The sequence below is a fragment of the Canis lupus genome, chromosome 1 (assembly GCF_011100685.1).
Source record: "Canis lupus familiaris isolate Mischka breed German Shepherd chromosome 1, alternate assembly UU_Cfam_GSD_1.0, whole genome shotgun sequence".
NCBI lineage: Eukaryota > Metazoa > Chordata > Mammalia > Carnivora > Canidae > Canis > Canis lupus.
This window is the reverse complement of record NC_049222.1, coordinates 56037254-56064885: the sequence shown is the minus strand read 5'-3', so window position 1 is coordinate 56064885 and position 27632 is coordinate 56037254. Positions and strand designations below refer to the sequence as shown.

Genomic DNA, 27632 nt, shown 5'->3' with positions numbered 1-27632 from the left:
GTGTTCTTTCCAAGCTTATTTTCTCATAAAGTTTACCTGTTAAGTCCTAAGACTACTTTTAAAGCAACTTTTTAAAAGTAAAACAAATATACTTCTCTCACTTTCTAAAACACTAATTCTTTCAGCACCTGGCACTGCCACCAGCTAGGTGACTGTCCACTCTCTACTTTGGCTTCCTGTCTCCCTGTGTGGCAGCCTTGCTGTGTTCTCTGTTCTAACTCACGGTCAGGTTTGCTTCTTGGAAACTGAGCTAATGTCATGAGCTAGGACATTAGACCACCAATACGGGATGATGTCATGAAAAAAGTAAGAAATGCGGATTCAAGGCCTAGGCTACCACACAGGGTTGTGTTAAGACATGCTTTTTGTTTATTCCAGTAACGGTAGGCCCAGGTTCTCAGAAGCTGTTGTGTTACCATAAGGTGGACCTCAGGTCCTGGACTTTAAAGCTACCAGGACACTGACCTCAATGGAGAAGACAGTTCCATCAAGACAGATCTGGCGGCTGTGCATAAAGTTAGCCAAGTAAAGGCAAATATATATTGATTTAAAAGGTAATATGAGTCCTAATGTTTCTTCCCTATGATTTCTGAACTAATCCTCTTAGAAAGCCCTACATTCATATTGGTTTTATTATGAGATTTCTGATGTAGATACAAAATCATGGTTCCGACTAACAGGTTACCTTATCTAAATAATTGAGCTTTTAATTTAAAGTCCGTATATCAGGATAAATGTGTCCTGCACACATAATACTGGAATATGTATTCATACACACACGGACCTCGTTTCAGTAGAGAATTCCACTTGTTCTTTGAAGACTTTATAACATGCATCACCCACCACTACGACTAAGTGCCCAGTGCCAGGGGGATGGAAACCCTCTCTGGTGGCCGGCCAGGCCCACGGGGCCCCTGGGGGCAAGGACTCAGTGAATGACCACGTGGCCAGAGGGTCAGTGGCCCACCCTCAATGCTTTTATTGGCTACATCCTGCGCGTCGTGCTGAAGCGCCTGTGTCCCCAGCTGGGATAATGAAAGCAGTAACATCTAATCCACAGAGTTTTCATGACTACGGAGAAGGTCATGACCGTAAACTGCATGGCATGCGGTAAGTGATCAGCACAAGCCAGCTATTATTGGCGATAGTAAGAGGCGGCAGCAGCATGCGATTTTCCACAATAAGCTCTTACTTCTTTGCATCATTGGGGATGGCTGATTAAGCAGCGTGGCGAGGCCGTGATAAATTGCTCCTTGCTTTGCTACTTCTAGTGTCACCACAGAACTTGTTCTTGTCATGAGCTCTGCCGCCCTAGGAAGAAGCGAGCATCACAAAGGTAAGGAAAGTGAAATGTAGTGCTTGCTCTCACAATGCTGGCCTGTAACCAGAGCAACCATCGGCAATTCTGAGGAACAGTCTGACCTTCGGACACATTACCTACTGCTCATTCCCTTCCTTTAAAGATTAACTAAGCACACACCTCCTGTTATCACATTAAGAACGGTAAGATGATACTCAGAAATTCCCAGGGCATGCTAAGAGTAGGGTTTTTTTAAGCTTCCAAGAAACTGCTCCAGACCAAAATACATATTTATAATCTGGTAACAAATGAGGTGTCACATACACCGTTTTACATTTAAAAAGGTGAATAGTAAGGGCATAGCTTCCTAGCTTTATTCTTTGTCTTCCGATTGCAAATGTGCAGTATCCTTAAACATGTTAACATCGAGCTTTAAACAACAAATACATAAACGATACCTTTCTTGAGAGAGTCCTACCAGACTTCGTCCGTCCACACTGAGGAGCTGGTCACCCGCAGCCAGGCGTCCATCCTGTGCATACCCAGGTGGCACGTATTTTGGGCGGTAGGGACAGCCAAGGGCAAGAGGTGGAAGGGGAAAGTCAATAGAAAGGAAGCTCACATTTGTATGTCAGCAAGCAGTGTACACGGTATGCTAGGACTACAAGCATCCGTGGGCACACTGCAGGCCATCTGTTGAATAGGACATACTGAAAACTTACAACTTTAAAAATGATACTAACCACATCCGCAGCACCGCCTTTTACAACAGACTTGACATAGATTCCAAGTTTATCTTGACCAGCACCCTGAGCAAAAACAAGGAAACACTGCTTGACAACGCATAGTAAAAAATACAATACTCAGTAAAATAAAACGAAAAATAAAATTTGCACAAGGATAATTGCAACACAAGTCCTGATTTTTGGTTTCATGTGAAAATTAGTACTAAAAAAATCAATACTCTATTTGGTAAATATAAAGGAAGGAACAGGAAGTGTACGTATTTTATGTTTCTAAATGAACGAAAAGTACTCCTGAAAAATCAATTAATAAACCAACTGATGAGAAGACTAAGACCTGGAATCCTAAAGGAAATTCAACATAAGTTCTGAGAGCCCTAAGTGAGCTAAAGCTACCCTCGTGATGTATTAATACACTATTAATCACTTTAATGTAAAAGTCATTTACTAGTGTTTTTATATTCCAATATTTACATATATCCCCTTATTCTTTCCAAAGCTAGATTTCAAAATTTAAAACAAGAGGAAACATCTTGTGGTGTACAGGAAAGGGGACTTAGGTAGTCCTAGAACAGTCTGTAGAAAGTCCTCTGTATAGATTCAATGTAAACGTCACACACTATAACTTGAGGTGAACACTGAAGCCAGGAGCCCCAATCCACACGGATGCACACCAGCTGTACTTCATGTTCTATCACCAGAGGACAAGCAACTGCTGTGAAGCTGGTTTAAGGAACACATGCAACTCTTGTACAGAAATCACCAATGTTCTACTTGGATATTACAACTGCAACCTAAACATCAAATGTGGATAATTATCAGAACAGCCTAAGGAAGCAATCAGCAATCGCATGAGTGGAATCTCACTTTCATTACTGCCAATGTTCCATAAGGGAATACATGTTCCTTAGCTCAGGGTAACTTCAACAGTTACAAAGTATTGTGTCGTAAAAGCAAAAATATAAAGGTATCACAGAGAGTTGTAAAGACCATGATTTCAATAAATGACTTAATTGAAAGAGATTTTCTACAATGCTCTGGAAGCACATCATTTCTACTTGAGAACTCTTCACTCTCTCGCTCACAGAGCAGGTCTGGCAGGACAGTCTGGCTGCCAAACATGGCTGAGGCCATCCCACTCTCCCCTCAAGGCAAGTCTAGCATGAGCCACTGTTTTGGACTAAAACCATCTATTATGTATCTCGTTATAAAAAATGGTATAAAATGTCTCAATTTAACAAAACAACTCCACTTCAGGAAACAGTATGTTTCAAATTTCATGTGGTTACATTATCTGTGAGCTGAATTTATAAAAGTCTTCTACAAGATAAAAATCAAGTCTCCTCTGTGGCAGCTCCCCATTGGCCTCCGTTTTCCCATCCCTCCACTCCCATGGGTTCCTCGGTGCCCATCTGTCTGTACCCGGACAACTCCCGCGTCCCCTTGCTACAGCTCTGCACAGTGCCAGACATCTAACTGCCTCCCATACAGATGCCTGCCCTGCAGAAATCATCCAGCACTTCCAGTATAGCAGGACAACCTGTGTGACCTGTACCTGGTCCTTCCACCACACACATACAAGCAACAAAAAGCACTGAGACAGTTGGGGAAGCTTGTACTTTTTTGTAAATTTGAGATGGCACAATAAAAAATATATATAGTAGGCCCTCAATAAATGAGGACTTTTCTATATTTTAGCACATCACTTAGCAAAAGAACAACAGATAAACCTCTGACCCAACTTCACTCAGGCCAATGCTGGGTTTTTTGAACCCAGGGACCTAACATGCACTCAGGGAAATTACATCTAAGGCAGCCTCCACCCCCAACCCTATCTGTTACAAGGTACAGGGAATTCCCTCACATGTCATCTAATTAAATCATTTTCCCCATATATTCTATACTTTTATGTAATCTGTGATTGACTAATTCAACAACTCAGCTGTTTATTTTTTGAAAGATTTTATTTTTTTGTTTGAGAGAGCGAGCGAGAGGGAGAGCGAGATAGAGCATGTGCACAAAAGCAGGGGGGAAACACAGGCTTCCCACTGAGCAGGGACCCTGACGTGGAACTTGATCCCAGGATCCTGGGATCATGATCTGAGCTGAATGAAGGCAGATGCTCAACCACTGAGACCCCAGGCACCCCCAACAACTCAGATGTTTAAATGACAATCTCACTCACTAAACAAATAGTCACTGAATGCCTCCTTACACTGTCCTAAGCCCTGTACGTACATCCATGAATGAGACAAATGCCCCCTGCCCTCACAAAGCTTACATTCCGGAGCAGTCTTCTCTGTACCTAATAATTTTGACTGGGGCACTGAAAATCCCCCTTTTCCTTTTCTGTAAATGGTACATGGTATTTCCTTACACCTAACACCTGAGGCCAGATTGTTTCCTCAAAGACTCTAAGAGCATAGCCACCTGTTTCCAGAGTTCTCCATCGGGCTAGGGAGAAGCAATGCTCGTGGCGTCTCAGGATACAGTTTCAGTGTCAATGGTGGGCACTGACATCTTCAGGATGCAGTACAGATTATAAAAATTGTCCTTATCAGAAGATACTCAATTACTACCATATTTGAAAAGAAAAATGTTTACCACTAATAATAATACTTTTAGTAACAGTGAAATAAAAAATTAAATACCAAATATATACATTCTAAAATAATAAACCAAGACCTCTCCCTTCCTGATATTCTTTATAAGAAAAGATTACTATTAATAATGGAAAAAATAACATTTAGACAAACTGTAAGAGAACTCTTTTTCTTTCTAAAATAACAAAATAGAATGATAAAAGAAAAAGACAAAAATACAGTTTTGCTTCTCCCTACACCAAGGCCCTGCTCTCACACTCTCTTTTGCCCATCGGTTAGCTTCTGTATCACAATTCTCACTCTGGGAAGAGGGGGATGGTTCTACCCTCACCATGAATAGTAGCTTCGCTGCGATGTCCCTTTATGCTTTTAGCCTCCTTGTTTAGAGGAGGAATCACACCCCCGAAGGGAGCCACCAGGCCCCATATCCCACGACCACTTTACATTTTAGAGAACTAATACATACTTACATATGGGAAACTCCATATGAATGGCAAACAATATGTGAATATCCCGAAACCCTGTAGCACCTTTAGATAGGCAGTTTCATATCCTTCATGCAATGTGATGTTTACAAAGTCTAAGTTTACATATTCAAGTACAACTGATGATGTAGTGTAGACACTGGACAGCATCATAATCGTCACACCTTCAAATTTCCAGTGTAAATCTCACAACAGTCCTGGCAAGCACTCCTTGTGGCTATCCTGCCGGCCTCCCCAAGCACCACACCCTCTGAGCCCCTCTCATGATACACAGGGCCCGATCCAGATCGTCCTTCCCATGACCCCATTCCATCCTGTTTCCGTGTTCTGGCCCTTGTTTATGTTGTACTTTCCACACAAAATGTCTGATGCAATGCGTCTGCCAAAATGCTTTTGTCATTCAATTCCTGGGCTCACCAGCCACCATTCACCAAGCCATAGACCTTCCCAACATCCGCACAATAGAAGCTCTTCCTCACCTCTATGCCCCAGATGGTTGCTCTGTCCTGTGTTCCAACTGTGTGATAGTATGGGCGGCTCTCCCCCCAGTTCCATTCCCTGGTCGCTGCCTTCTCTGTTCCTCCTACATGGTCAACTCTCTACTCTCAAACCTACCATGAGACAGTCCAGAATCTTACTGAATGGACACGTTAGTATTAGTGGGTTAGGAAGCAGCAGATGCAGCCATCACACACTGAACTGGTAACAAACACTGGTAACACTGAAACTTCCCTAGTTTATAAAGTTGGGAACCCTCAGGATTTCTGACTACAGCACTACATGTATTGTTTTGGAAGAAGCACTCCAATCCATTACTGTCAGGTATGGATGATGAGAAAGGCACAGCATTTAAGAGATGCTACTATCTTCTCACATGATGGAATTTATCTATGTTCTAAGCTATAATCACATCTTTAATTCCAAGTTCAATTTATCCATGCACTTCCTAGTCAGAAAAGGAGGTCTTTGTCTTAGGAATTACAAGACAATGATTAGAGAACTCAATTCCAAACACCCAATAGGCTTCTAAAAGATCCTTTTAAGGTTGGTCATACAATGGACTTTAATTAGGTCACTGATGGTGAATGATGAAATACATTTTATATATATATATGATATACCAGTGAAGAATGTAGATCTAGAATATTCTAAAGAAGTATCCAAGCTTTCATTGATATTTGAATCCTACTAGTGTAGTGTCAACCTTGCACTACTTACCTAGAAATATTCTTTATCTAAAAGATTCACTGCTTAAATTTCTATAAACAGGTTGCCATCCTGCTAACCTTTTACCTTTCTGTAAACACATTCTCTTTAGTGACCTACTCCACTGGAACTCCCTTCGCCCCTTCCACTCTGGTCCCTTCCCACCTCTGCTTATTTGAATCTCATCTATACTTCATTTGCAACTTCATTTGCACAGGCATAAACCGGCCATAAAAAACTGCAAGTACAATTGTTACACAGAGAAATGACCAGTTCTACTGGTAATTATTTTAGAAAAACAAAATTACAGACAGATACTCAGAAATCAAAGAAGTCTAAGGAATTTCTAACTACACACACACACACACACACACACACAATATGGGTAGTTACTTTCAACCCAAAATAGCACACCTCTCTGACAGACTCTAAGGGACCCACTATCTCCATCTGGCCACAGCAGCCCTGGTCTGGAATGTCCACCTTGATAGGCTGGACAGAAGGGCATGGAGGTGCTGCTTTGCCCTTGCTAACTGTCGCTCCAATTGGGGCCAGGTCGGCTCTTGTGAGCACCCAGGCAAACTTACCATTTGTCAACCTACAAGAACTCCTTAATATTACAGAGCTCTCACTACCTGCCCCACTTCATCTGAATAAAAATAAGAATATTATACACTATGATAAAAACTGTATAAAACAAAATTTTAGCAACATTTAATCACTTATGTCTTATTTCTGAATAATAATGCACACACTAACCTAGCCTAGAAAAACTGCATTTGTACGGCAAATCCATTCTTTTTTTTTTTTTTTTTTTTAGATTTTATTTACTTATTTGAGGAAGGGGGAGAGAGAGACAGACAGACACCAAGCAGAGGGCAGCAGGGAGCCCGATGGGGGACTCGAGGTCCCAGGACCCAGACATCATGACCTGAGCTGAAGGCAGATGCTTCACCCTGGGACAGAGTCCCTGAAGCACCCTAAGTCCACTTCTTTTCTAAGTAAGACAGGAGAATGGGTCCAGGAGTGTTTTGCTGCTAAGTACCAATGTAACACATCTGTCAGTAAAATAATGTAAATATGAGCAATATAAACATTAACTGAAGCCAATTACGGAAATATAAAGAAACAGCTTTTCAAATGTTGGTGGAATGGTATTAGACACTATAAAACTGCTGTCAGATACAGCAGCCATAAGCCACATGTAGCTATACTGAATATGTGGCTGAAATGTGGCTCGTCCAAACTGAAATGTGTTAAGTACAAATTATACCCAGATATAAAAGCTTTTTTATGGAATAAAGGACCTGAAATATCTCATTAATTACTTGCATTTACTACATGTTGGAATTATAACATTTCAGATACATTGTATAAAATAAAACATTACTAATTTTTTTTTAATTTAGCTAATACAGTATTTAAAGTTACCTTGGTGGGGCACACATTCTATTGGACAACACTACTACTCCAAAACTATAGACTTTTTATACTATATGTTATTAGTAAGCACAGGTACTAGCAATAAATTTACAATTAGGCAGATAACCGGGTAAAAAACAGATTTTACCACAATATAATATATAACGTTATGCACCCTGGTTTCCAACCATGGGAGGAGTAACCACAATCATTAAAACATAAAAGCTAAATAACTTTAAGGATTACTTGTTTAAAGCTACCTAAACTGGCATCTGAAGATATTACTGTATTTTTAGTCTTTTATTTGTAAAATTAAAAGATTAATAAGCTGGATCATCTAGAATTATCCATTACCCCTTTAAAATCAACTTCTCTTTTATTTTTTAATTTTTAAAAAAGATCTTATTAATTGGAGAGAGAGAGAGAGAGAGAGAACAAGTGAGTGAGTGCACAGCAGGGTGAGGGGCAGAGGGAGAGGGGGAAGCAGGTGCCCCACTGAGCAGGGAGCCCAATGTTGGGCTCCATTCCAGGACCCCGAGATCATCACCTGAGCCGAAGGCAGACACTTAACCAACTGGGCCACCCAGGTGCCCCTCAAATTCCCTTCTAAAAAGGGGCTCCTGAAAAGCAGGTATATATTCCAAAGGCATCAGGGATTATGAATTACACTAAATACAATTTTAGAATTTAATTAAACTAATGAGAAGTGAAGTTTTAAATGTCAAAAACACATTTTCCTTTCTGAAGACACCTGGGGGAAGAATATGGTGGTACGGTGCCTGGGCTGCTGTGTGGTGCCTGCCCTCTCCAAAGTCACTCCAGACTCCTAGAGAGTGGTCGGTGGTGACCGAGGTGCACCAGCCAGGCTGGACAAAAAAAAGCAGAGAGCCAGATCCTCAGTCCTTAGAAAAGCAATGAAAACGGAGTAACAGAGATCACTACATGTGTGATCTCAGCATTTAAGGTTAAAGCGCATCTTGAGTTTGCTTCTCTCTCCTTGAAAAGGGAAAGAAGGGGTTAGGAGGGAGGTGGCGTTACTGCGCAAGAGGAGGACAGGGCAGCGGGGGACGGGTTAGTGGGAGCATCCCAGGCTTTACTTGGGGAAAGGGGCAGAGGAAGGCTGGCAGTAAGTTACCGAAACAGGCTCCCGGCTGCACCGATGGAGGCAGAGAGGCCCCGGTTGCCAGGCGCCCGACTCTGCCCAGGACTCTCGAGACACGAGCCGTGCGCCCGGGCGACAACCGGCTGCAGGGGCCAGGAGGCTCCGGACAGACGGATGGACAGCTGGTCTGGGTGCCTGCTCCTGCACCTGCGGGAAGCCGGAGGGTGAGGTCCACTCACCTCGGGCACAGAAACTCTGTCAGGAGGAACCTCCACCTCCCACGCTCCGTGGCACACTGAGTGTGTGGGGGAGGAGAGATGACGAACAGCATGAAAACATCATTAAACACAATCCAGAAAAAAAAAAAAAAAAAGGCAGCGGCAGGAGGAAGGAAGATATGCAGGCACAGAGTCAAGCCTATTGTTCCCAGGGCTGGAGACACAGTCCGGGCCCTTTACTGAAGGTTCCAGAACAATAGTGGGCTGGGGGACTTCAGAGCTCAGCAGTATTGAAAACTCATCAGGCTGTCGGTACAACACTCTGCCACGTGCTCCTCTCAGTGTCGGAAAGCTGCTTTACTTCTCACCAGACAAGTTCTCATTCATAAACTATCAAAATTCAGACAAGGGTTTTAAAAACACTGCAAAGCTCTCTTCTTCGTAGGAGTTACCTTAATTCTGAAATAAAACTCATTCTTGATACACATTCTACCCTCAAAGACACCAAAAGTTCACACCAGGTGCTCCCTGACAGGTGCAGTGCCATCCGCGAGTCCCCACGTGGCTCCTGTGAGCCAGGCCTCAGGTCCAGCCCTGTTCACGTCCCTTGAGCATCACACACAAGACGAACACATCACATCTATCGTTTCCCTTTTTATAAAACAAAGGAAATGACCTGAATGGTGGGGGGGAGGGATTCTTAAGTTGGGTCCCTTGGAGAGGCTGTAGGAGGCCCGTGGATCCCCAGAAACTGCACACAACACGTGGTATGTGTGTGGAGAGCAGGGCTTTCCCAAGGTTCTCACAGTGCCTCTGGGTGTGAAAGGAGTGAGACCAATGCAGGCGAGCTCCTGGCTTCTGTAGAAGCACTGCTCATGCGGGGACTGGCCTCTGCAGGGGTGTGTCCTGACTCCCCGGCCCGCTGAGAGTGGGCAGGGGAGGCTGAGGCAGTCTGAACCTTCCTCAGACCCGGCGCTCCACCAGTGATTATTCCCTGTGTCCAGCAAGCCACAGAAAGATCACTTCTTACCAAGAGTCCCACCATGTGGGAGTATTAACACTTCATGTTCCTATTACGCTACGTCAGTGCTGTAACAAAACTCAATAATCCCATCAATCCAAGAAATTAGCACTTAGACTATTAGTATAAGAAGGTAAAAAATTATTCTTTTATATAATTCGCTATTTTGATTGATTGATTGATTGATTGATTTCCGAAACCCGGGGTGCTATTTTGCTTTTAGAATGAAAATATAAAACGTCATTTCCAAATTCATGAACAGCCATGGAGGGCACTAGTTAGTTCATTCCACTTAATGGAAAATTATTTCTGGCACTTCCATGGAAGAAATGCAGTCGCACTGGATACTTTGAAAATGATTTTAAAAAGGAACCAGGAAGCTCCTGACTTCATCTTTCCGACTAGGTCTTTCCCATGTGGTGGTCACAATAAGGACATTAAAGAAAATTAAGAATGAAAGTCTCAAATTCTTCAAGGGACTTAATTGTAGTTCACGTCCAGATTTTACTTTTCAAACAGTGAGAATATATTAGGTTAATAAACACTGTTTGCACCATCTCTTTTGTAAGGCACGTGAATCTTTTTTGTGTTTAAAGCTAATTAAGATTTAAAAACTTAAAATCAGCAGAGTCCAAAAGAACAGACTAACACATTTTTAAGATCCTACTCAACTATTCATTTTTAAATAACATGATAATATATCCTAAGTACCTTTAAAATGATCATTTTTAGATTCACTTTTAGCAAAAATGGGTTTCAGAGACAGTAAAAGCCACCCAAAGTGCCCACGAGAAGTTACACCACTTACTCTCAGTAAGTTATACAACGGCAGTCGGTATTATTTCAAGCAATTTTCACCACACTGTGATCAGCAGGAGAAAATTTATGGGGTTCTTCCTTGTGCAAAAAGGGTATAGGAACTTTTTATTTTTTATGAACTTAAAGAATGTGCAACATTAAAATATAGCAACAAACTTCTGGGTGTGGAATCACAAGCTACAGTAAATGGTTGCCTCATGAGCAAGTTAATTATTGGCAGGTTTAAACAAGTTCTAATGGAAGCAGCAGCATTCTTGGAAGGATCACAGCTCAGAGTTTGCATAAGAACATCCACATCCACAAAGACACCCTAAAGAAACTCACCACCGATCCTGTTCTTCCGACAACAGAGAACCACATTCTGATCTCAGGACTACAGCAACTTCTCCAACTGAGGAAAAAACAACTGTGTGCTTCCCTGGTTCTCAACAGCAACCCACACAGCTGGTCTTTCAGGACCCGGGTCGGCACAAGTCTGAGCTGGACGTCGGGACACTGTATGGCATTTATCAGCACGGACTGGAGCCAGTGCCACATTCAAGCTCTTACGTAACCAGTCAGCTCTGATTTTTGTTCATTTTGTACTTTATTAAACTTTAAAAAGAGCTAGAAAAATAAAGAGGGAATTGTTTGTATTTTAAAAATCCAAATTAAACAGGAAGCATCGTATTGTCCCACAGATGAGTAAGAAGGAGCATACTAAAACTTCCCCAAAAGCAATGTTTTAAAGAAGTAAACTGCACACACATACTGTTCCAAATCATCTGGATTTCATAAAACTGAACCGCAATGTGGAAGGGGCGTCAGGGAGCTTAACATCAAAACATCGTCCAGGCTCACAGCAGCTAGCCACACACTAATTAGGAAAAAAAGAATCAAAAAAAGACTGGGCCAGATACAAAGACCACAACAGCTTAAAGAGAAAACAAAATACACAGACACAAGCAAGCGTTACTGAGGGTAAAGCCAGCTGGTGGGGCATCCAGGCTCCAGCAGCAATCAGGGAACAAGATGACAGCACCGTGCGGCGCACACGCAAGATCTGCCCGGAGCTCAGGCATCCCATGGCATCAGACTGCCGAAGGACCTGAGCTGTGCCAGGGCAGGACGGAAGGGACAACTCCCAGTCTCCCAGTTGTGCTGAAACCCTTCCCAACCCTTCGCCCTGGCACTGGCCTGCCTTGTGCTTCACATATATTCTTGAAATCTCCAAAATAAATCTGTTCTATTGTTATAATTTATGCAGACCCACACTATGTATCAGCTACAGTGTAGTTTTTTAGCAAAAGTGTATAAATTAAAGGACTTCTTTTATTGCTGAACATTCCTTTCCTAATTCCAAAGACATTACAAAGAAATTGGGGAAAAACAGGTTATGTGAAGCAAGAGGATATACAAGGGAACTGCAAGATTCGGGTCTCATTTCAAGAATAGGCACCGACACCCTATTCATTCTTAAAGTGGCACACTGTCCAGTTCTGACCATATTCTAGACCATATTCTGTGAGTTCCTTTCTCTGAGCATCTCTGGCTCTCACTCCCTGACTTCCATACCCATATACTCAACTGTCTGCTGCACAACATATCCACTTGCCTGGCTCCACAGGCATCCCAGATCTCAAATGCAGCATGTTCAAAACTGAACACTTGACTCTCTTGTTGCCCAAATCTCTCCCCTGCCCCCAGCCCTGCTTTCGTGGAAGCCACTTCCACATGCTCAACAGCTGAAGACAGAAACCTGGTACATTCTACTGTTTCTCTGTCACCCACTACAGCCAATTCATCGTTTGCATGGAAAATTACTATTCAATGAATATGTATTAGCACCTACGATGCATCAGAAACTGTTAATCCTTAGCAGTGAACAAGACAAAGTGCCTGACCCCAGTGAACGTGCTCTACCTGCCTCCAGCCAGTGGACTGCCCATCTCTGCTGCCACTTCCCAGGCCGAGCCTCTACTACCTTCCACTGGGACCTAATAGCTTAATTACTATTGGTCCTTCTGTTGGTGCTTCTGAGCCCCTCAAACTTGCAGGCTCAAAAGACGAACAATAAGCTTTCAAAACCTCACTCTGATCCCCTTACACTATGTGAACCCCTCCAATGGCTACTCCCCGACCTACAGTAAATGCACAACCCCGTCAAGATGTCAGGGACTCTAAGTTCCTCTGGGACACAGCCAAATGCCCTCACTGGCCACTGCCCTACGGCTGTGTTCCCGCTGAGGCCACACAAGCTCGTGGCCGCAGCAGAGGCCCCACGGCCCATAAAGCAGAGAATACTTGCCACCCAGCCCCTTGTAGGCAAAGTATGCCAACGCTGCTATGGGTGACAGGGCCTCATGCTCTCTATCCCAGATGCACCTCTGCCATGCTTCCTGTGCTCCAGATACCTGGCTGTGCCTTCGCCTGGCGCTCCTCTTCTGAAATTCTCTGCCCACCATCCTCCACCTGGCTAACACGCAGGCACCCTTGAAGTTTCAGCCTAAAAGGCATTTCCTCAGGAAGGCCTTCACTGATCTCCCTTCTCCTGAGGCGTTTAGACATCCAACACGTATCCCTGAATAAATAATGACCTCTTGATGTCATTCACTCATTGGGATGTTCTTTGCCTCACCCCTCAAGTGATCAGGGTATTTACTGATAAAGATGTTCTCAGTGGGAGAAAGGGCACAAGAGCCAAGTATACACTCAAGTTGTATTAAATCTACTGGATAAACTGATAAATTAACCATCTTAACATCAAATCTGGAATCTCTTCAAGAAATGTGTATCATTACTTTTTTTTTCTAGTCTATACTTTCCCAGTGGAAAGCATTTAAAAAGACCAGAAACAATAAGTGTGTGGAAATCCCAGAGATGTTGGCGAGAACGCTACCTTCCCAGCTTACCCTCACGGGGCCTGCTGTGAAAGACAGAGAGAGAGTAGGAGAGAAAGAGGGAGAGCGCCCGTGAAAGAGAGAGAGAGAGAGAGACAGAGAGCGAGAGGGGAGAGCACGTGTGCACAGGAGAGCAAGAGAAAAAGAGAGAGGGCGAGAGCAAGGGGTGGGTGTGAGATGAGGGCGGAGACACCCCAGGTGCTCCCTGCCTCGGGTTCTCGACTCTGAGGGGAGGCCTGTGGCAGGAGCCACGCAGAACGGGGCGGGAAGGAGAGCACACTTTTTTTCAAGAATCAGGCATCGGCTAGTCTGCCGCGGATGTGACAGGAGCCGTGCTCTCCACACCAGCCTCAGGTGGTAAAAAGGTGATCTTTACAATTCCCTGTGTTGTTCCTATTCCCCATGAAGCCCCAACTGTATCATCCTACATCCAAATTACAAATACTAAAACTGGTATTTTCCAGTTTTTTCTTCAAATATCTTTTTTTAACATGTCAGTACACCAAAAGAAACCTGGAGACTGAAAGGCTAAAAAGTGAAAATTATACTCTATTTTCACACAACAGGCATTCAGTACTCTCTTAGAATAAATGTCACCCTAACAATTAGCTACTACTTTCACACTGAGTTTATTCTAGTATTAATGAAACAACAAAGACCTCCTCTTAAGACCACCATGTAGCCTGAAACTAAATCCTCCGTGTTCCCAACTTACATGAGGCTAAGAGCAGTCAGTCACCACCGTGCTACCATGATTTCTGACCACAAGTTACAAACACTTCTGTGATAGCAAGGATTTCAGAGTCATTTCCATTTTTGTAACAAAATACTTCCTCCTCATTACAGAAAGAACAGGGTCTTCTCCAAACTTCCCTGTAGGAAAGCATATACGAACAGAATACAGTCAGCAGAGGTGGGGGTGAAGAGCTGGTCGAGAGGACACGAGCACAGCTCTGTGGCCAGCACAGGGTGGGGGCAGGGGAGAAGGCCCCTAGACCAGCTGTCATCACTGGTCCTGGCTGAGCACCGCCACGCAGAGACCTCCTCATAGGCCTCAGTTGAGGTCCTGTCCTCCACACTCACTCACTGCTTTCTCACTCCTTCTCCTGCCCCGGTCTATAGGAAGATGGAGGGATGCCACCTGGCAGTAAGTGGACTCTCCCCACTGCCTGTCATTAGACCCTTAGCAGGAAGCAGTCCTGGAGGAGACCAGAGGCCTTTGGCCAGTGCCTTCCCTCCCCTGCTCACCCACGGGCACACGTATGGGAATCAAGGCGTGACTGTGACTTCAGCCCAACTCCTGGTTCTAACCGCCCACTGATACCTGGCTGCCTGGCAAGAACAGAGGCCTAAGGGGAGGGCAGGGGTGCTCATGTGGGCCTCACTGGGTACACGCCTGTCCTTTACACATCACCAGGTGCTAGGGAAAGGATCAAAGACGCTTACGTAAATCAGACTTGAATCTTCAGAAAATAGGTAGTTCTTTACTAAGAGAGAGCATAACTTTTTAAGCTAGAAAAGATGGAGGTGCTAATAAATGGTGGCCCTGCCACCCCAGAGGTTAGTACTTAATATTCCAACGAGTATTGGAAAGAAAATGTGTATATGTATACACACCCACCAGAAAACATGCACATTAGAGCTTTCCTGTATATCTTAGTGCAGCCAGGTAATGTATCATCCGGGTATTTTTTTTCCCTAAAAATGAGCATCTGATTCAAATGGTAAACAGAAAATAGTCCATGTCTAATACCTTTCCATTCATATTTCCAAATGTTTTGAGTTGTGAATTATTAAATTAGGACAGTCTGAAAATACGGCCCATGTGCATGACCCTTAACAATGTAAGGGACTCTGGACTATGAGCTGTACTACCAGGCTCTGGACCTACCCTCTTCTGGCCCATCTTGGGTGACCCCATGCTAGGCAACCCCCTTCCATCCACACCTACAAAGGCTCACCTTGGCCAGCTGATTTCAGCTGGAATCACACCTGTGGTCTCAGGTTCTTCAATTCAACCTACACACCACGCCCTTTGCAGACACAGCTTCCTGAAATGTCCCTCCATCAAGTCCCTGTTATTTCTCTGTGGTGTCATTATACAGTACAAACCCCTCACCTCTCGATCATGAGCTCCAGAATCACCAGAGCACCACATCCCTCAGTCCACTCCTGCCACGCAAGACAGGTTTAAAATTATGCAGACAGCCCTCAGCACAGCCCTGCTTTATGCCATCCCTGCTTGTTCCCAAGGACTTACACTAAGGATAGCTGGGGTGCACTTGGTTCACAATCCCCCCACAAAGAGCCCATGTGCAGCCCAGTTGAAGGATGTGCTCTCCAGGCCCCTTGGAAGAGACCACCCGGACAGGGAGCCACAGTCTGCCTGGGTGACACATGCCCAGTGATGCCCATGTGCAGGAATACTTGAGAAGTGTGTCTAATGTCCCACCTCTGACCATGTGCGAGACCTCACTCCTGTTTCAAACTCAGGAATCTCCTTTCTCCCATGCCTGTCGTGCCCCATCACATTCTGACTCTGCTCACTTCTCAGGAGCACCATCGGCCAGAAATCAAAGTTACACTCCCTGCAGCTCCCATTTCCAGAGCAGATGCCATCATGCAGTTATGTGAGCCTGAGCACCTAGATACATTCGTGTGACACCCCCTCCCCCACAAACACAACTGCACGCACCACCTGTCCATGGGCAGCGAGGGGCTCCTGCGCACTCAGCTCTGGCCCAATGCTGCTCAACATTCAGGAATGCAGTGTGACAGCCCTCACGTCACCAATTGCATCCTACCTTTGCTGCAACGATGCTAAGGCCCATCCCATTTTGCTTCTTAAGAGTCACAGTGATTATTTCAGGTTCTTTCCTCAGAGGCTGAGCCTGAAGGATGAAAACAAACGTTTACTTTATGGCTGAAATGAAGTATATCTAGGTTAGACAACTCATAAGTTGACCTGCTGATCACACTCACTGTGGTAAATGGCACAGACCATGGGGGAACAGGCAACTGAACAGTAAAGAAGAACAAGTTGTACAGATACTGCTCATGGATTAACCCAGCAGAGGAAGTATCAATACTAAACTCAAAAGCTGTGAAGGTGAAACTAGTCATAAATGCTATCTAAATATTATTTGGAGAACTTAATACAAAACTACACTTCCATTACCATCAGGTTAGAAAAATCAACCACAAAAATAAAATTAAAATCTTACTTTATTACCTTTCAAAATAAATTACTAGTTGTTTAAATAAGAAATTTAAACTCCTTTTATACCATCTATGGGGAGGTCAGCAAAAGACAGTTGTAACCAAGATGATCCAACATCTCTGTCTCTTAGGAAAATGCAAGAGTTGCTGGATGTTAGACAACCCAACTGCGACAATCCCATGATGTGGGCAGTTCTACTCGAATCAGTGAGAAGCTGGTTCTTGAACTGATCCATAAACAAATAAACTGTCCACAAAGTTACATGTTATACACATGTCACTCCTCACACAAAGAATGAACAAAACAACAGAAAAGAATTACCAGTCATACACGTTAAGGGATAGTTTAATTAATCAAATACACATGTATGAAGGCACATGGCCAACAGGTGGTAATTATATGTGTGGGCTGTTAATCTAGAACTAAGGTCAGTGAGAGAACATTTTAAGGAAATAAGTAAGATTAGATGACATTCCAATTTTTTTTTTCTTTTAGATTAAGACCTGAAAGCTCCCAAGGAATCTCTGATTACATGAAGAAAATGAAAAACCTGTGATCCCACCCAAGAAGGTACTCACTGTCCTATAAAATCTGGGAGTTGGGAACTGCTACCACTTGGGAAATCGCTAGTGAGGTTGAGAGAAGATATGAGGGGCACATCCTGTGTCAGTGGCCACATGCAATCAGCTCTTTGGTGGAACAGTGGCTGTCAGCCAACTCAGCTGCTAGAGGTGGACAGTATACAGCCTCCAATCTAAAGCAGGCTACTAAGTCATGACTAATAATTATTTGGAATTTGATATAAAAAATACACACTACATGATTTTACATTAAGTATAATATTTGCATAATCTGTTTTCTCAGAAATTAGATATGTAATAGAGACACACAGCTCTGACTACTGATTAGTATTTTAGGGTGGTACTAGGAAGTCTCCGAAGCTTTAGCAGATTTACGGCTGTTTCCATACACACACCACAATCTCTGCATCTTGGCCTAGGCACACCGGATATTCCACCCCTACTGGGAATCAGTGGACCAGTGAATAAATGGCCACATTGAATCACACATAATGCACTGACCCCCAACCCACAGGAACCTTGAAAGAAGTACTGGCACATGGGTTTGCTCCTCTGAACCCTTAAGTGGGTTCAAAAATGAAAATGGCAATTATAGAAAGATATTTAGATGAACTCAACAATGAAGTTCAAAAAGGAAAAATTTCATTTGTTTTTTTTTTCTTGACTGATATGTTAATGAGAAATATGCCAGTATATGCAGTACAAGACAATTGTGTCTGCCGTCACATTCTAGGGCACAAGAAAACATTCTTTGTTGCTTAAAACTCTCCACAGAGAGCAAAGCAGAATCTTCCATAAAATGTGTGAAGCTAGCAAACACTGAGACTGACTACTCTTTCAAAAGATACAAAATTAAAAAAAATAAAAAATAAATAAAAAATAAAATAAATAAATAAATAAATAAAAATGAAAAATGAAAAAAAAGATACAAAATATCAGCGACATGATACAATTAAAAAAAAGGTAGAACCAGCTATAAGGAGAAAATATTTCTACCAATGAAAAACATTTTCTGATAAAATTCGTAAGATTATTTCATTCATATTTTCTTCAAAATATCTATTAACATTAAGGCTGGTATAGCTGTGGGTAGAAATATGCTTTATTTTTTAAAAATCCCATTTATTTATGGACACAAGTATATATATATGGCCTGGAAAAAATATATATGTAAATTATGGTTTCAGATTTTTAAAAATAAAATTGGTATTTAAAGATGATTTTAAAATATACTTATCACAACAATGCTCACTATAATCAAGGAATGGGTTTGCATTACATTTTCAAATCGTAAGGAACACAGGTCTGTGTTCCACCCATCACCCTCAAAATACTTGCCAGCTCCGTGTTCTCACGCAGAAGATGGCTCTCGTAATCTGCACCCTCAAAATATATTGTCCAAGTACCTGGTGAACGTGCATGAGGGATTAACCTGCAAAATCCTAAGGAGAAAACAAGCAAATGATGAAACTGAAAAGCATGTCAGCTACATCATCTTCAAGAAGGGAAGCAACATCACATATCAACTGCTCACTACCTCATGATGACCTGTGCCCTCCTTTCTATACAACCCTTACTCCCTCTGAAAACTGAACTATCAGACACAATCACTGTTTGTTTGGGTCCAATGGAATTCAACACCAAGTGAAAAGGGAAATTGGTCTTCCCTCCTTTTTTGTTCCACAGCACATTCTTCCTTACTTCTATGAGAAATTACGGAATCACACTGTGAGTCCTCTCCTGCGGCCCAGGCTCTCCTCAACAACACCCAGGATGCTTTCCACAACGGGGACCGGCAACAACACGAGTACACACGGCCGTGCACCGTCCCACAGCACACTCAGCTCCATGGTTTCCAGGAAGATAGCATCTGCCCTGCAGGATGGACTCCTTCTTGTGACTCTGTCCAGATTTCCTTACTTAGTCACTTACATTTCTCACAAATTTTAGAATCACTGTATAATGTTTTAAGGAGTATCTTTTGATATTCTCATCACGAACAAATGACATCTTTACAAAACCTAAGCTTTTCAATTAAAAATAGGTTATTCATGTAGTCAGATCTTATTCTATGTTACTCAGAAATTTCCTGACAAAGTCCTATCTCATAGGCCTTGCACAATTCTTAAATCTTCTCCAAAGAGTCTCACTATTACTAGAAGCTACCATTTACAAGGAGCACACTGCGTGCCCGACTCCGCACCGCCTCAGCACGGCCTGCGGACCTGGGGCTGGGAGAGCCCCAGATGACGCCACCTGCCACTCCTGCACTCTCAGATTCTACCAGTAAGGAAAGCTCGCCCATTATTTTGGGGCACCTATAAGGTTTTCTTTGCAGTAAGGGAAAATGGAGATGTCACAAGAGTACAGTTAAAGATATAAACTTATCTTTTTTTTTTTTAAATCATTGTTTCAATCCATTTTCATTAAAACATAACCTACAACTTCTCTTTCCCCTGCTTGAGGGAATTGTAATTACCACAATTTTGAAATGAACACTTTCTATAATTTTTTTTTCAGATGTCAGGGTTCCACAATGAGGCTTGATCCCACACGAAGCAGACATTTTCTGCTTTCTTAGCTGAAGGAATGCATCTCAGATCAGGTATGAGTCTGTGCTGGTTTTATAGCCTCCTCTCACACAATCATGTTATAGGACAAAACAAAAGGAATATAAACCGAGAGCACATAGTAGTTCTTTATTTGGCTTACAAAGAATTGAGCGTGAAGAATTAAAAACACTGATGTCATAAAAGAAAACACCGAGTTCTTTGTAAGTCTTGTAAAGGCATCTCTGTAATAGGCTGTGCTATCACCTGACACATATGGAATAAGGTGGGGACGCCAAGATCATGATGAAATATCACCTATGTCCTGAAATCAATCATCCAGGGGAGCCTCAGGGGAAGTCCTGAAGCAAACTCCACTGCCAAGGCAAGAGCTCACTCTTCCCATCTGGCAAGCATCTCTGCTATGGCACACATCACAAAACCGACAGCTGTGTACACACCACAAATCACACACACGTATCTGAAAAATGCCAGTAAGTGAGCCTTCCCGTGTGCTCGTGCATAAGCCATAAGCAAAAAGTGCCGCCGCTGAGCACTCGATGCCCAGCAGCCCCATGATAGGTGCTGAGGAGAAGCCCGCCCGCCTGCCAGGACTCCAGCTCAACCCCAGAGAAGGCACAGATGTGCACTTCAAGTGATGTCACAAAAACATCCTCAAAGAACACAGAATCACTTGTGGGACAAGTGGCTTAAGCGTCAGGAGGAGGCGGAGGTCTTGCAGACAAAGGGCTACATGATGGGGACTTAAGGAGATGAATTCTAGGGGGCACATGGAGCAGCGGGATGAGGCTGCCAGCCTGTCTGCATCCTGGGGGCGAGGGGCCGAGCTGGGGCAGAAGAGCCAGCAGCGGGGCGCAGCCTTGGGCACCTGCCACCTGGGACCTCGGGGGGCAGGGAGTGCTGCTGCAGTAGCCCACCCATGGGTGTGTGAGGTGCTGGGAACACATGGCTGATGGCAGCGGGTCTGGGGGTGTGTTAAGTGGAACCCACACGGCGATCCATATCCCCGGGCTCAGTGCGGTGGTGGGGCAGCAGGAGACACACTCTGCTGGGATGGAGGGTGGCCCTGACAGGAGTCCTGGCCCACTCTGAGGACAGCACTGACTGCTCACAAGAGGCAGCATTCCTGGCAGGGCTGCGGCCACACCTGCTGGTAGACATCCAAACACCTGATCCTTTCATTATGAGGAGCAGCCTTCATAAAATGAGAATTCTGAAGAAATCTCTTTATTGTAGCATGTGCAATAACCATTGAAATTAAAAATCACGCTGACTAAATTTATATAGACGAACACAAAACCTTAACTTTGCAATTATTATTTTTGTTTAAACTAACTCCTGAATTTTGAATCTATTTTTCTATTCATCTGAGCTCAACGTTACAAACAAGTAGCAGACTGGGACTGAAATGTGGTCTAATTTAAAAGTTTATGCTTCAGATGGAAGTGTTGTATGTGGAGGGGAATGACAGAGATGAGAGAGAGAGAGAGAGAGAGAATCTCAAGCAGATTCCCCACTGAGTGCAGAGCCTGACATAGGGCTCATCCCACTACCTGAGAGCACAACCTGAGCCAAAACCAAGAACCGGATGCTTAACCAACTGAGCACCCCTGGGCACCCTAGAAGTGTGACATTTTTATCAACACATAGCCAACAGTAATATGTAAAGAGACACAGGATCAAACCAGAGAAAGCTGGCTGCCCTTAGACACGATGAGCTGGAGTCTGGCCCACAAGCATGCAGTAGGTGACAGTGGCAGCAGTGCCGACTCAGAGACCAGCTCTGTGCCAGAGGTGTAAGGGCTCCATAGGCTGCATGCCCGAGCCTCACAATGATCCCAGGAGGTACACGCTATCCACCTGCCCATTTTGTAGATGGCATGTCACAGGAGTCAGAGTGGGGGTTGGAACTAAGACGGTCTGATCCTCCTGACAGCTCTGCTGGTAGCAACACACGGTGACAATACAGTTCTAGCAGATGAGCCAAGCCACCAGGCTCCCAAAGAACAAAGTGGGGAGCAACTCCTATGAGCCTGGGCAGAACTGTGGCTGTGACAGCTGGTAAGCGCAGCAAGTACCCATGGAAGGGTCACAGCACATCCACAAGAACTTTGTGGCTGGATATCTGACTGCCCCCGCCTCCCCGTCACACGCTTATGTCCAGATCCTGGAACATTGCTTTCTCCAGAAGCACACGGTGTGGGCTCGACCCAAGCACACTGCCCCACAAACACACAGAACTGCTAAAATGCTCACTTCAACCCGGGTCATAGCGTAGACTCTACGTACAGTAAATGATACTCACCTCTCTGGCACAAAGGGTCTAAAAATTCTTGTAAACCATTTGGAATGTTCCTGACAACATCACAAGAATAGCCGTCTTCTGGCAAAAGAAAAGGCAACTGCAGATCGGGGTCCTCTTCCAGCTGCACCTCCCGGCCATCACTGCGCGCCAGCTCGTCAGCCGTGTTTTCAGCCACAGCCACCACATTCTCTATCAGGTCCTGGTCAGAGTACAAGAGTACACTGACATCATAAACACGCTATCTGACTGGCACACAGACTTCCTCGTGTGCAGTGAGGCCACACACGCACGCAAGGGCCACAGAGGGGGAACACATTTCTCAGTATGTTTAAAACCAGCTTGCAAATCAATGGATCAGAGAAGTACATACTGTTAACATACAAACCGAGAGAGTAATAATTAATCTCAAGTCCTCTTCAGCCTTAAAAGAGAAATTATTCAGTCACAACAAAATGGTTTTACCTTTTGAATGGTAGTCCTTTTTTTCCTGTGCAATTTTTTAACATCTAGTTGCTAATAATCCTATTTTTGTAAATTTTTAATGACAGAAAAAGCTCACACAACGTTAAATGTAAAACAATCAGGACAAAAGAATCTATTCTCAGCCAATCCAGGGGAAAATTCACCAACCTGACCTGTACAGCCTGATGATGTGAACACAGCACCTCAACTCTCCCCAGCAGTTCCAGGAACGGCAACCTCATGGGGGAGAAGCAGCCCCTCACTACCCTGTCTCTCATCCTAAGGTCAGCTTCCTGGGCCTCTACCGCCACAGATCCCACGTGCCTGCTCTTGAAACCCACACTGATGGAAGCCGATTGCATCTCTCTATATCTAACTTTTGTGCAGATGGCGCAGTGCATTTCATCTGCAGTGCAAATTCACCCCTCGGCGCCACTGTGACAGGACCATCGATAGATACACTGTTGTGTCGGTCAGCGTTTGCGGATTTCTGATCCTGGGTGACTCTGTACACCACCTTTGTTGGCATAAAGTTAATACTAGAAGCTGCCCCATCCCCCTGATGATCTTCCCTTATCAGGGCTCCTGCCTAGAGCAGCTTTTATCCCCCTGTGACAAGTGCTTGCAGCCTTTCTCACTCTGTGAATAGAAGCTGTAGTACACATTGTGGGCAGGCTGCTCACCCTCTACTCCTCCCCTTGAGAGGCATGAATGCCAAACCTTGATTCCTAGCAGTCTGATGCCTCTGCGTGGGTTGGAGAGGCCCTCTTGCTGCGCAGCATGCTGTTGGCAGCATAAGAGGACGTGAAGTGGATGTGAGGGGACACTCCATGCCTGCAATACAAGGATGCCTATGGCTGTAGCAAGAGCTCTTGGGCCTCTGACTCTCAAGTCGCACCAGGGTAACTTCTTAACTTCCTCTCCCCCAGTCCTTCCAATGATTTTCCAAGAACCTAATTCCCTGAATTCAATTCTTTTCTATTTAAAATGCTTGTGTATTTTCTACTTCTTGTACTAAACCCTAACTCAAATACCAACAAAATACGATCTTACAAGATGATTAAGTAACTTTATTAAAGAAATAAAGTAATTATTATAAATGCTCCCCCCCCAACTGCTTTTTTAAATTAAATTTCCCTATGCAAACATGTCTCACACTGTGTGGCTAATGTGCTGTCATTCACATTCACTCACCGTGGGAATAAAAGGCTCATCAGGTGCACAGTGGTAATTCTGTAACAAGGCTTGAAGTTGCAGTGAATTTAACTTAAAGCAGGTACTGTTTATATTTGGAATGTCATCAGGTGCGTATTTATCCATTGTAAGCAAAGTGGTTGCCTGTTTAAAAGAATAACAAGAGATATGATTCAAAAGTGTTTTATAAGCATTCCCCTTAATGTAACACTTAAAACTGTAATAACTTGCTCATTTGATTTTGAAATCCAGAATCTTTTTTAGGGAAACACACTTCCATTCACATGGAATTGAACTGAAAACCCGCTGTCTAGTAAAGGTTTACAGATGGCCTCTTAATTTTATTAAAATATGTACGTACTTATATTTTACTAAAAACATAAAATGTAAATAAAATTCAATTACTTATGTTCATAAATCATTTAAAAGAATTCTCTCAGTAACTGTAAACATTTACAAGGCCATTCGATCACCAATTACTGGGGTCTAAGGAAAGTTTCGTTGGAATGACTTTTTACAGCCAGCTAATGCGATCCAAGGAGGAGGAAGTGCCCTCCTTCTACTAACTTTAAAAGAGATTAAGAAACTGAAAAAACCCCACAAAATTATATACTATAATAATAATCACAAAAACCCGCAGTAACTTTTGAGGCTTCTGACCATCACTTCCTTGATTGTAAAACCCATCTCTAGTCCAGGGCTCCGTAGGGACACCCGGAGAACTGGCCAAGCTCTTAGCATGCAGCTGTGACACTCCTCGCCCCCTTCTCCATCTCCTGCTCCCGTCCTCTGGGATGTGAGGACCGCTGAGTGCTTTGCCCTTTCTCTTCTGTGCATCCCCTACAGGTTTCTGCTTTGTGGGTCACCTGGCTCTGTAGGCTAAAGAACAAATTATTATCCAGTTTGAAACTGGAATCCACCCATCCAGTATGGAGATTCACAAAATACACCCACTGGTCTCAGGATATTTATTCTACTGCTTACCACTTGTTATGGTTGAACTGTGTTCCCTAAAATTCATACACTGAAGCCCTAACCCCGTGTACCCCAGAATGTGACCTTTGCAGAAAGGGTCCTGACGGAAGCAAGGACAGCAGGTCTAACAGGACTTGTACTGTATAAACAGTGGATGTGTGGGGAGACACGTGCGCACAGGGAGACTGCCCTGTGAAAATAGAGGCAGAGAACCCCCCTTCCACTTTGGCCTTGGCCTTCTGGCTTCCTGAACCATGAGACAGTGTCTGTCGTTTAACCTTGAGTTGGTGATCGGTCACGGCGACCAGGGATACCAACATACCATCATTTCCTTCCCCATACACGTGGGAAACCCCAGAGGGGGTAACTGATGTTCTCCTGATGAACCCACATTCTGACCCACGACAGGGTGAGAGGCACTGGTGACAAAGCCCATGAACCGTGGGGAGGGGAGAATCGGCACAGCCCACCTGCACGATCCTGCTGAGGTGACAGTCCGCTGCCAGCTCCAGCCCCTGCTTCTCTGCCCAAGCTTCCACGTGTCCTAGCTGCTGGCGAATAATCGCCCCCCAGTAGTGGGAGCACAGTCCCGACTCAGGGTCGGTCACCAATCTGTTGAAGAGCCACATGTTGATAAAGTGGAAGAGCTGAGAGAAGAGCTGGATGGTCAGGGCAGCATTGACTCTGCAGCGCCGCAGCAAAGACATGGCTCCCGTGAGCGTGTGCAAAACATCATCTGTTCAGAGACGCAGGATGAAAGCAAGAGTCTTTTGAACGAATGGTGAATTCAGAAAACGGCAGTTATGGTCAGGCCTACTCAGTCACTCCTGAGATCCCAGTCTCTCCAGACAGGAGACAGTGGTGAGGTCTGAAACCACACACAGGAGTGAACTACGCATAGCGCAGCTCGCCCCAGGAGATTTTCCGAAAAGGCATGACAACACACCAGAACCAGAGCTATTCTTAAAACAAAACAGATGGTAGTTACTATTAAAGAATGCCCAATCCAATAGGTTATCTCATTTATTTTGAAAATATCTCCTCCTTATGCATATTAAATATTAAAATGAAGTTAAACAGGAAGGAGGGAAGAAGGAGAGTGGAGAGAGAGGGTGAGGAGAGAGGGAGAGTAGGAGGAGAAAAAGAGCCTCCTGACCTATTTTTGGTCTCTGTAGGCTGTTCTCCTCGGGGTCATCCAGGAAGGCTGGCATGTAATTATTCAGTTCTGATTGAAGACAATGAACCAGATATCTGAAAATACGTAAGCACTTTTAATAACGTCAGCAAGACGCACCGCTATCAGCAGACATGACATCATGAGTGAAATAGTTCATACTATTTAGAAATATTTTCCATTTACAATACAACAGTCTTACTCTCAGGATTCTTGAAACACGGCTCAATAAATTCAATTTGTTAAATCAACCCATTTGGCAAATAGTCATGCTTCTTGGTACTCATCTTCGATCAGGGTAAATAAAAACCTTTAAAGAAAATCTCTACAGAATAATCTCCAAGAACGTGATCCTTACTTAAACGCCATCTGAACCAAGTGTGCTAAAACGTCCTGGGCGTCCAGTGTGATTCGACTAAGATCTCGGTCCTGCTTAATGAAGTTGAGCAGCTCAGATGCATTGGCCATCCAGAAGGCAAGGGCCCCTGCAATATTCTTCTGTTTCTGTAGACAGAACACATTCCCATAAGCAACCCCAAGACAAACAAAAAGAATGCAAATAAAAAAGGAATGCTCTTGAAAAGCTGCTGGAGATAGACCAGTGCCTTCCCACTGTCACCAGGGTATTTACCACAGATACCAGATATTTGCAAAGGAATTTGGATACGTTCACAGCAATGGAACTGACAACGTCTTCTTAGGATTCATGTATGGACACATGGATCCAGTCAGCCACCACGTATGGCATCAGTGTAGAAAACAGAGATCCCAAACCCTCCGACGCCCAATTGGAGATCGTGCATTATCTGGTAATCTGTGAAGTACACACGCGTCTATCCACGGTTACCCACAGCCACCCTGATACGCGGGCCGCTGGCTCGGACGCCGAGCAACTCGGTATCAAGTACTGATCTATCGCATCATCTCCCGACCACATGTGCAGGCCAGGCAACTTCAGATGAGATCCAAAGAATAGGAACCAAGGATAAACAAGAGAGGAGAAACAGAACTTTCGTCATTTCATATCCACACTCAAGTGCATGAAGCAGAAATTATGAAATGCTGGTAAAGGTTGCACAGTCAAGGAAGGATTTAGTACTGCAATGTTTCAGTTGCTGAATGAGTGTTATGAACCGTCCAGTCCACTTGCTGGGGTATTGTGTTTTGACATGGAAGCAGCGCGAGAAACTCAGCTAAGCCGACACAGCCAGGACCAGTTCCCAGCAGCACGTCCTACCTGATCAACCTGGTCTACTTCCTGGAGAAAAACAGACGGAGGGAAATCAAGCAGAACGAGAGAAAGAAACTTGTAAACAATCATGATAGTTCAAAAAAATCAAAACACTACTATGA

The 27632-nt window shown here is 44.0% G+C and overlaps 1 protein-coding gene across 19 annotated transcripts in view; it reads right to left on the bottom strand.

Annotated features, from left to right (window-relative positions):
* Positions 1 to 27632, bottom strand: part of AFDN (afadin, adherens junction formation factor) — a 137473-nt gene that overhangs the window by 23345 nt on the left and 86496 nt on the right. For 13 of the 19 annotated variants that reach the window (XM_038526552.1, XM_038526556.1, XM_038526553.1 and 10 more), the window contains 11 exons: positions 27517 to 27537; positions 26638 to 26783; positions 26262 to 26356; positions 25576 to 25841; positions 24131 to 24274; positions 22475 to 22673; positions 18938 to 19041; positions 16603 to 16689; positions 2044 to 2109; positions 1759 to 1832; positions 1193 to 1311 (listed from right to left, as the gene is read on the bottom strand). In XM_038526552.1, coding sequence (XP_038382480.1) covers positions 1193 to 1311; positions 1759 to 1832; positions 2044 to 2109; positions 16603 to 16689; positions 18938 to 19041; positions 22475 to 22673; positions 24131 to 24274; positions 25576 to 25841; positions 26262 to 26356; positions 26638 to 26783; positions 27517 to 27537 — 1321 coding nt within the window. The remainder of the gene's footprint in view (positions 1 to 1192; positions 1312 to 1758; positions 1833 to 2043; positions 2110 to 16602; positions 16690 to 18937; positions 19042 to 22474; positions 22674 to 24130; positions 24275 to 25575; positions 25842 to 26261; positions 26357 to 26637; positions 26784 to 27516; positions 27538 to 27632) is intronic. The other 6 variants (XM_038526559.1, XM_038526565.1, XM_038526564.1 and 3 more) reach the window with 1 other exon arrangement.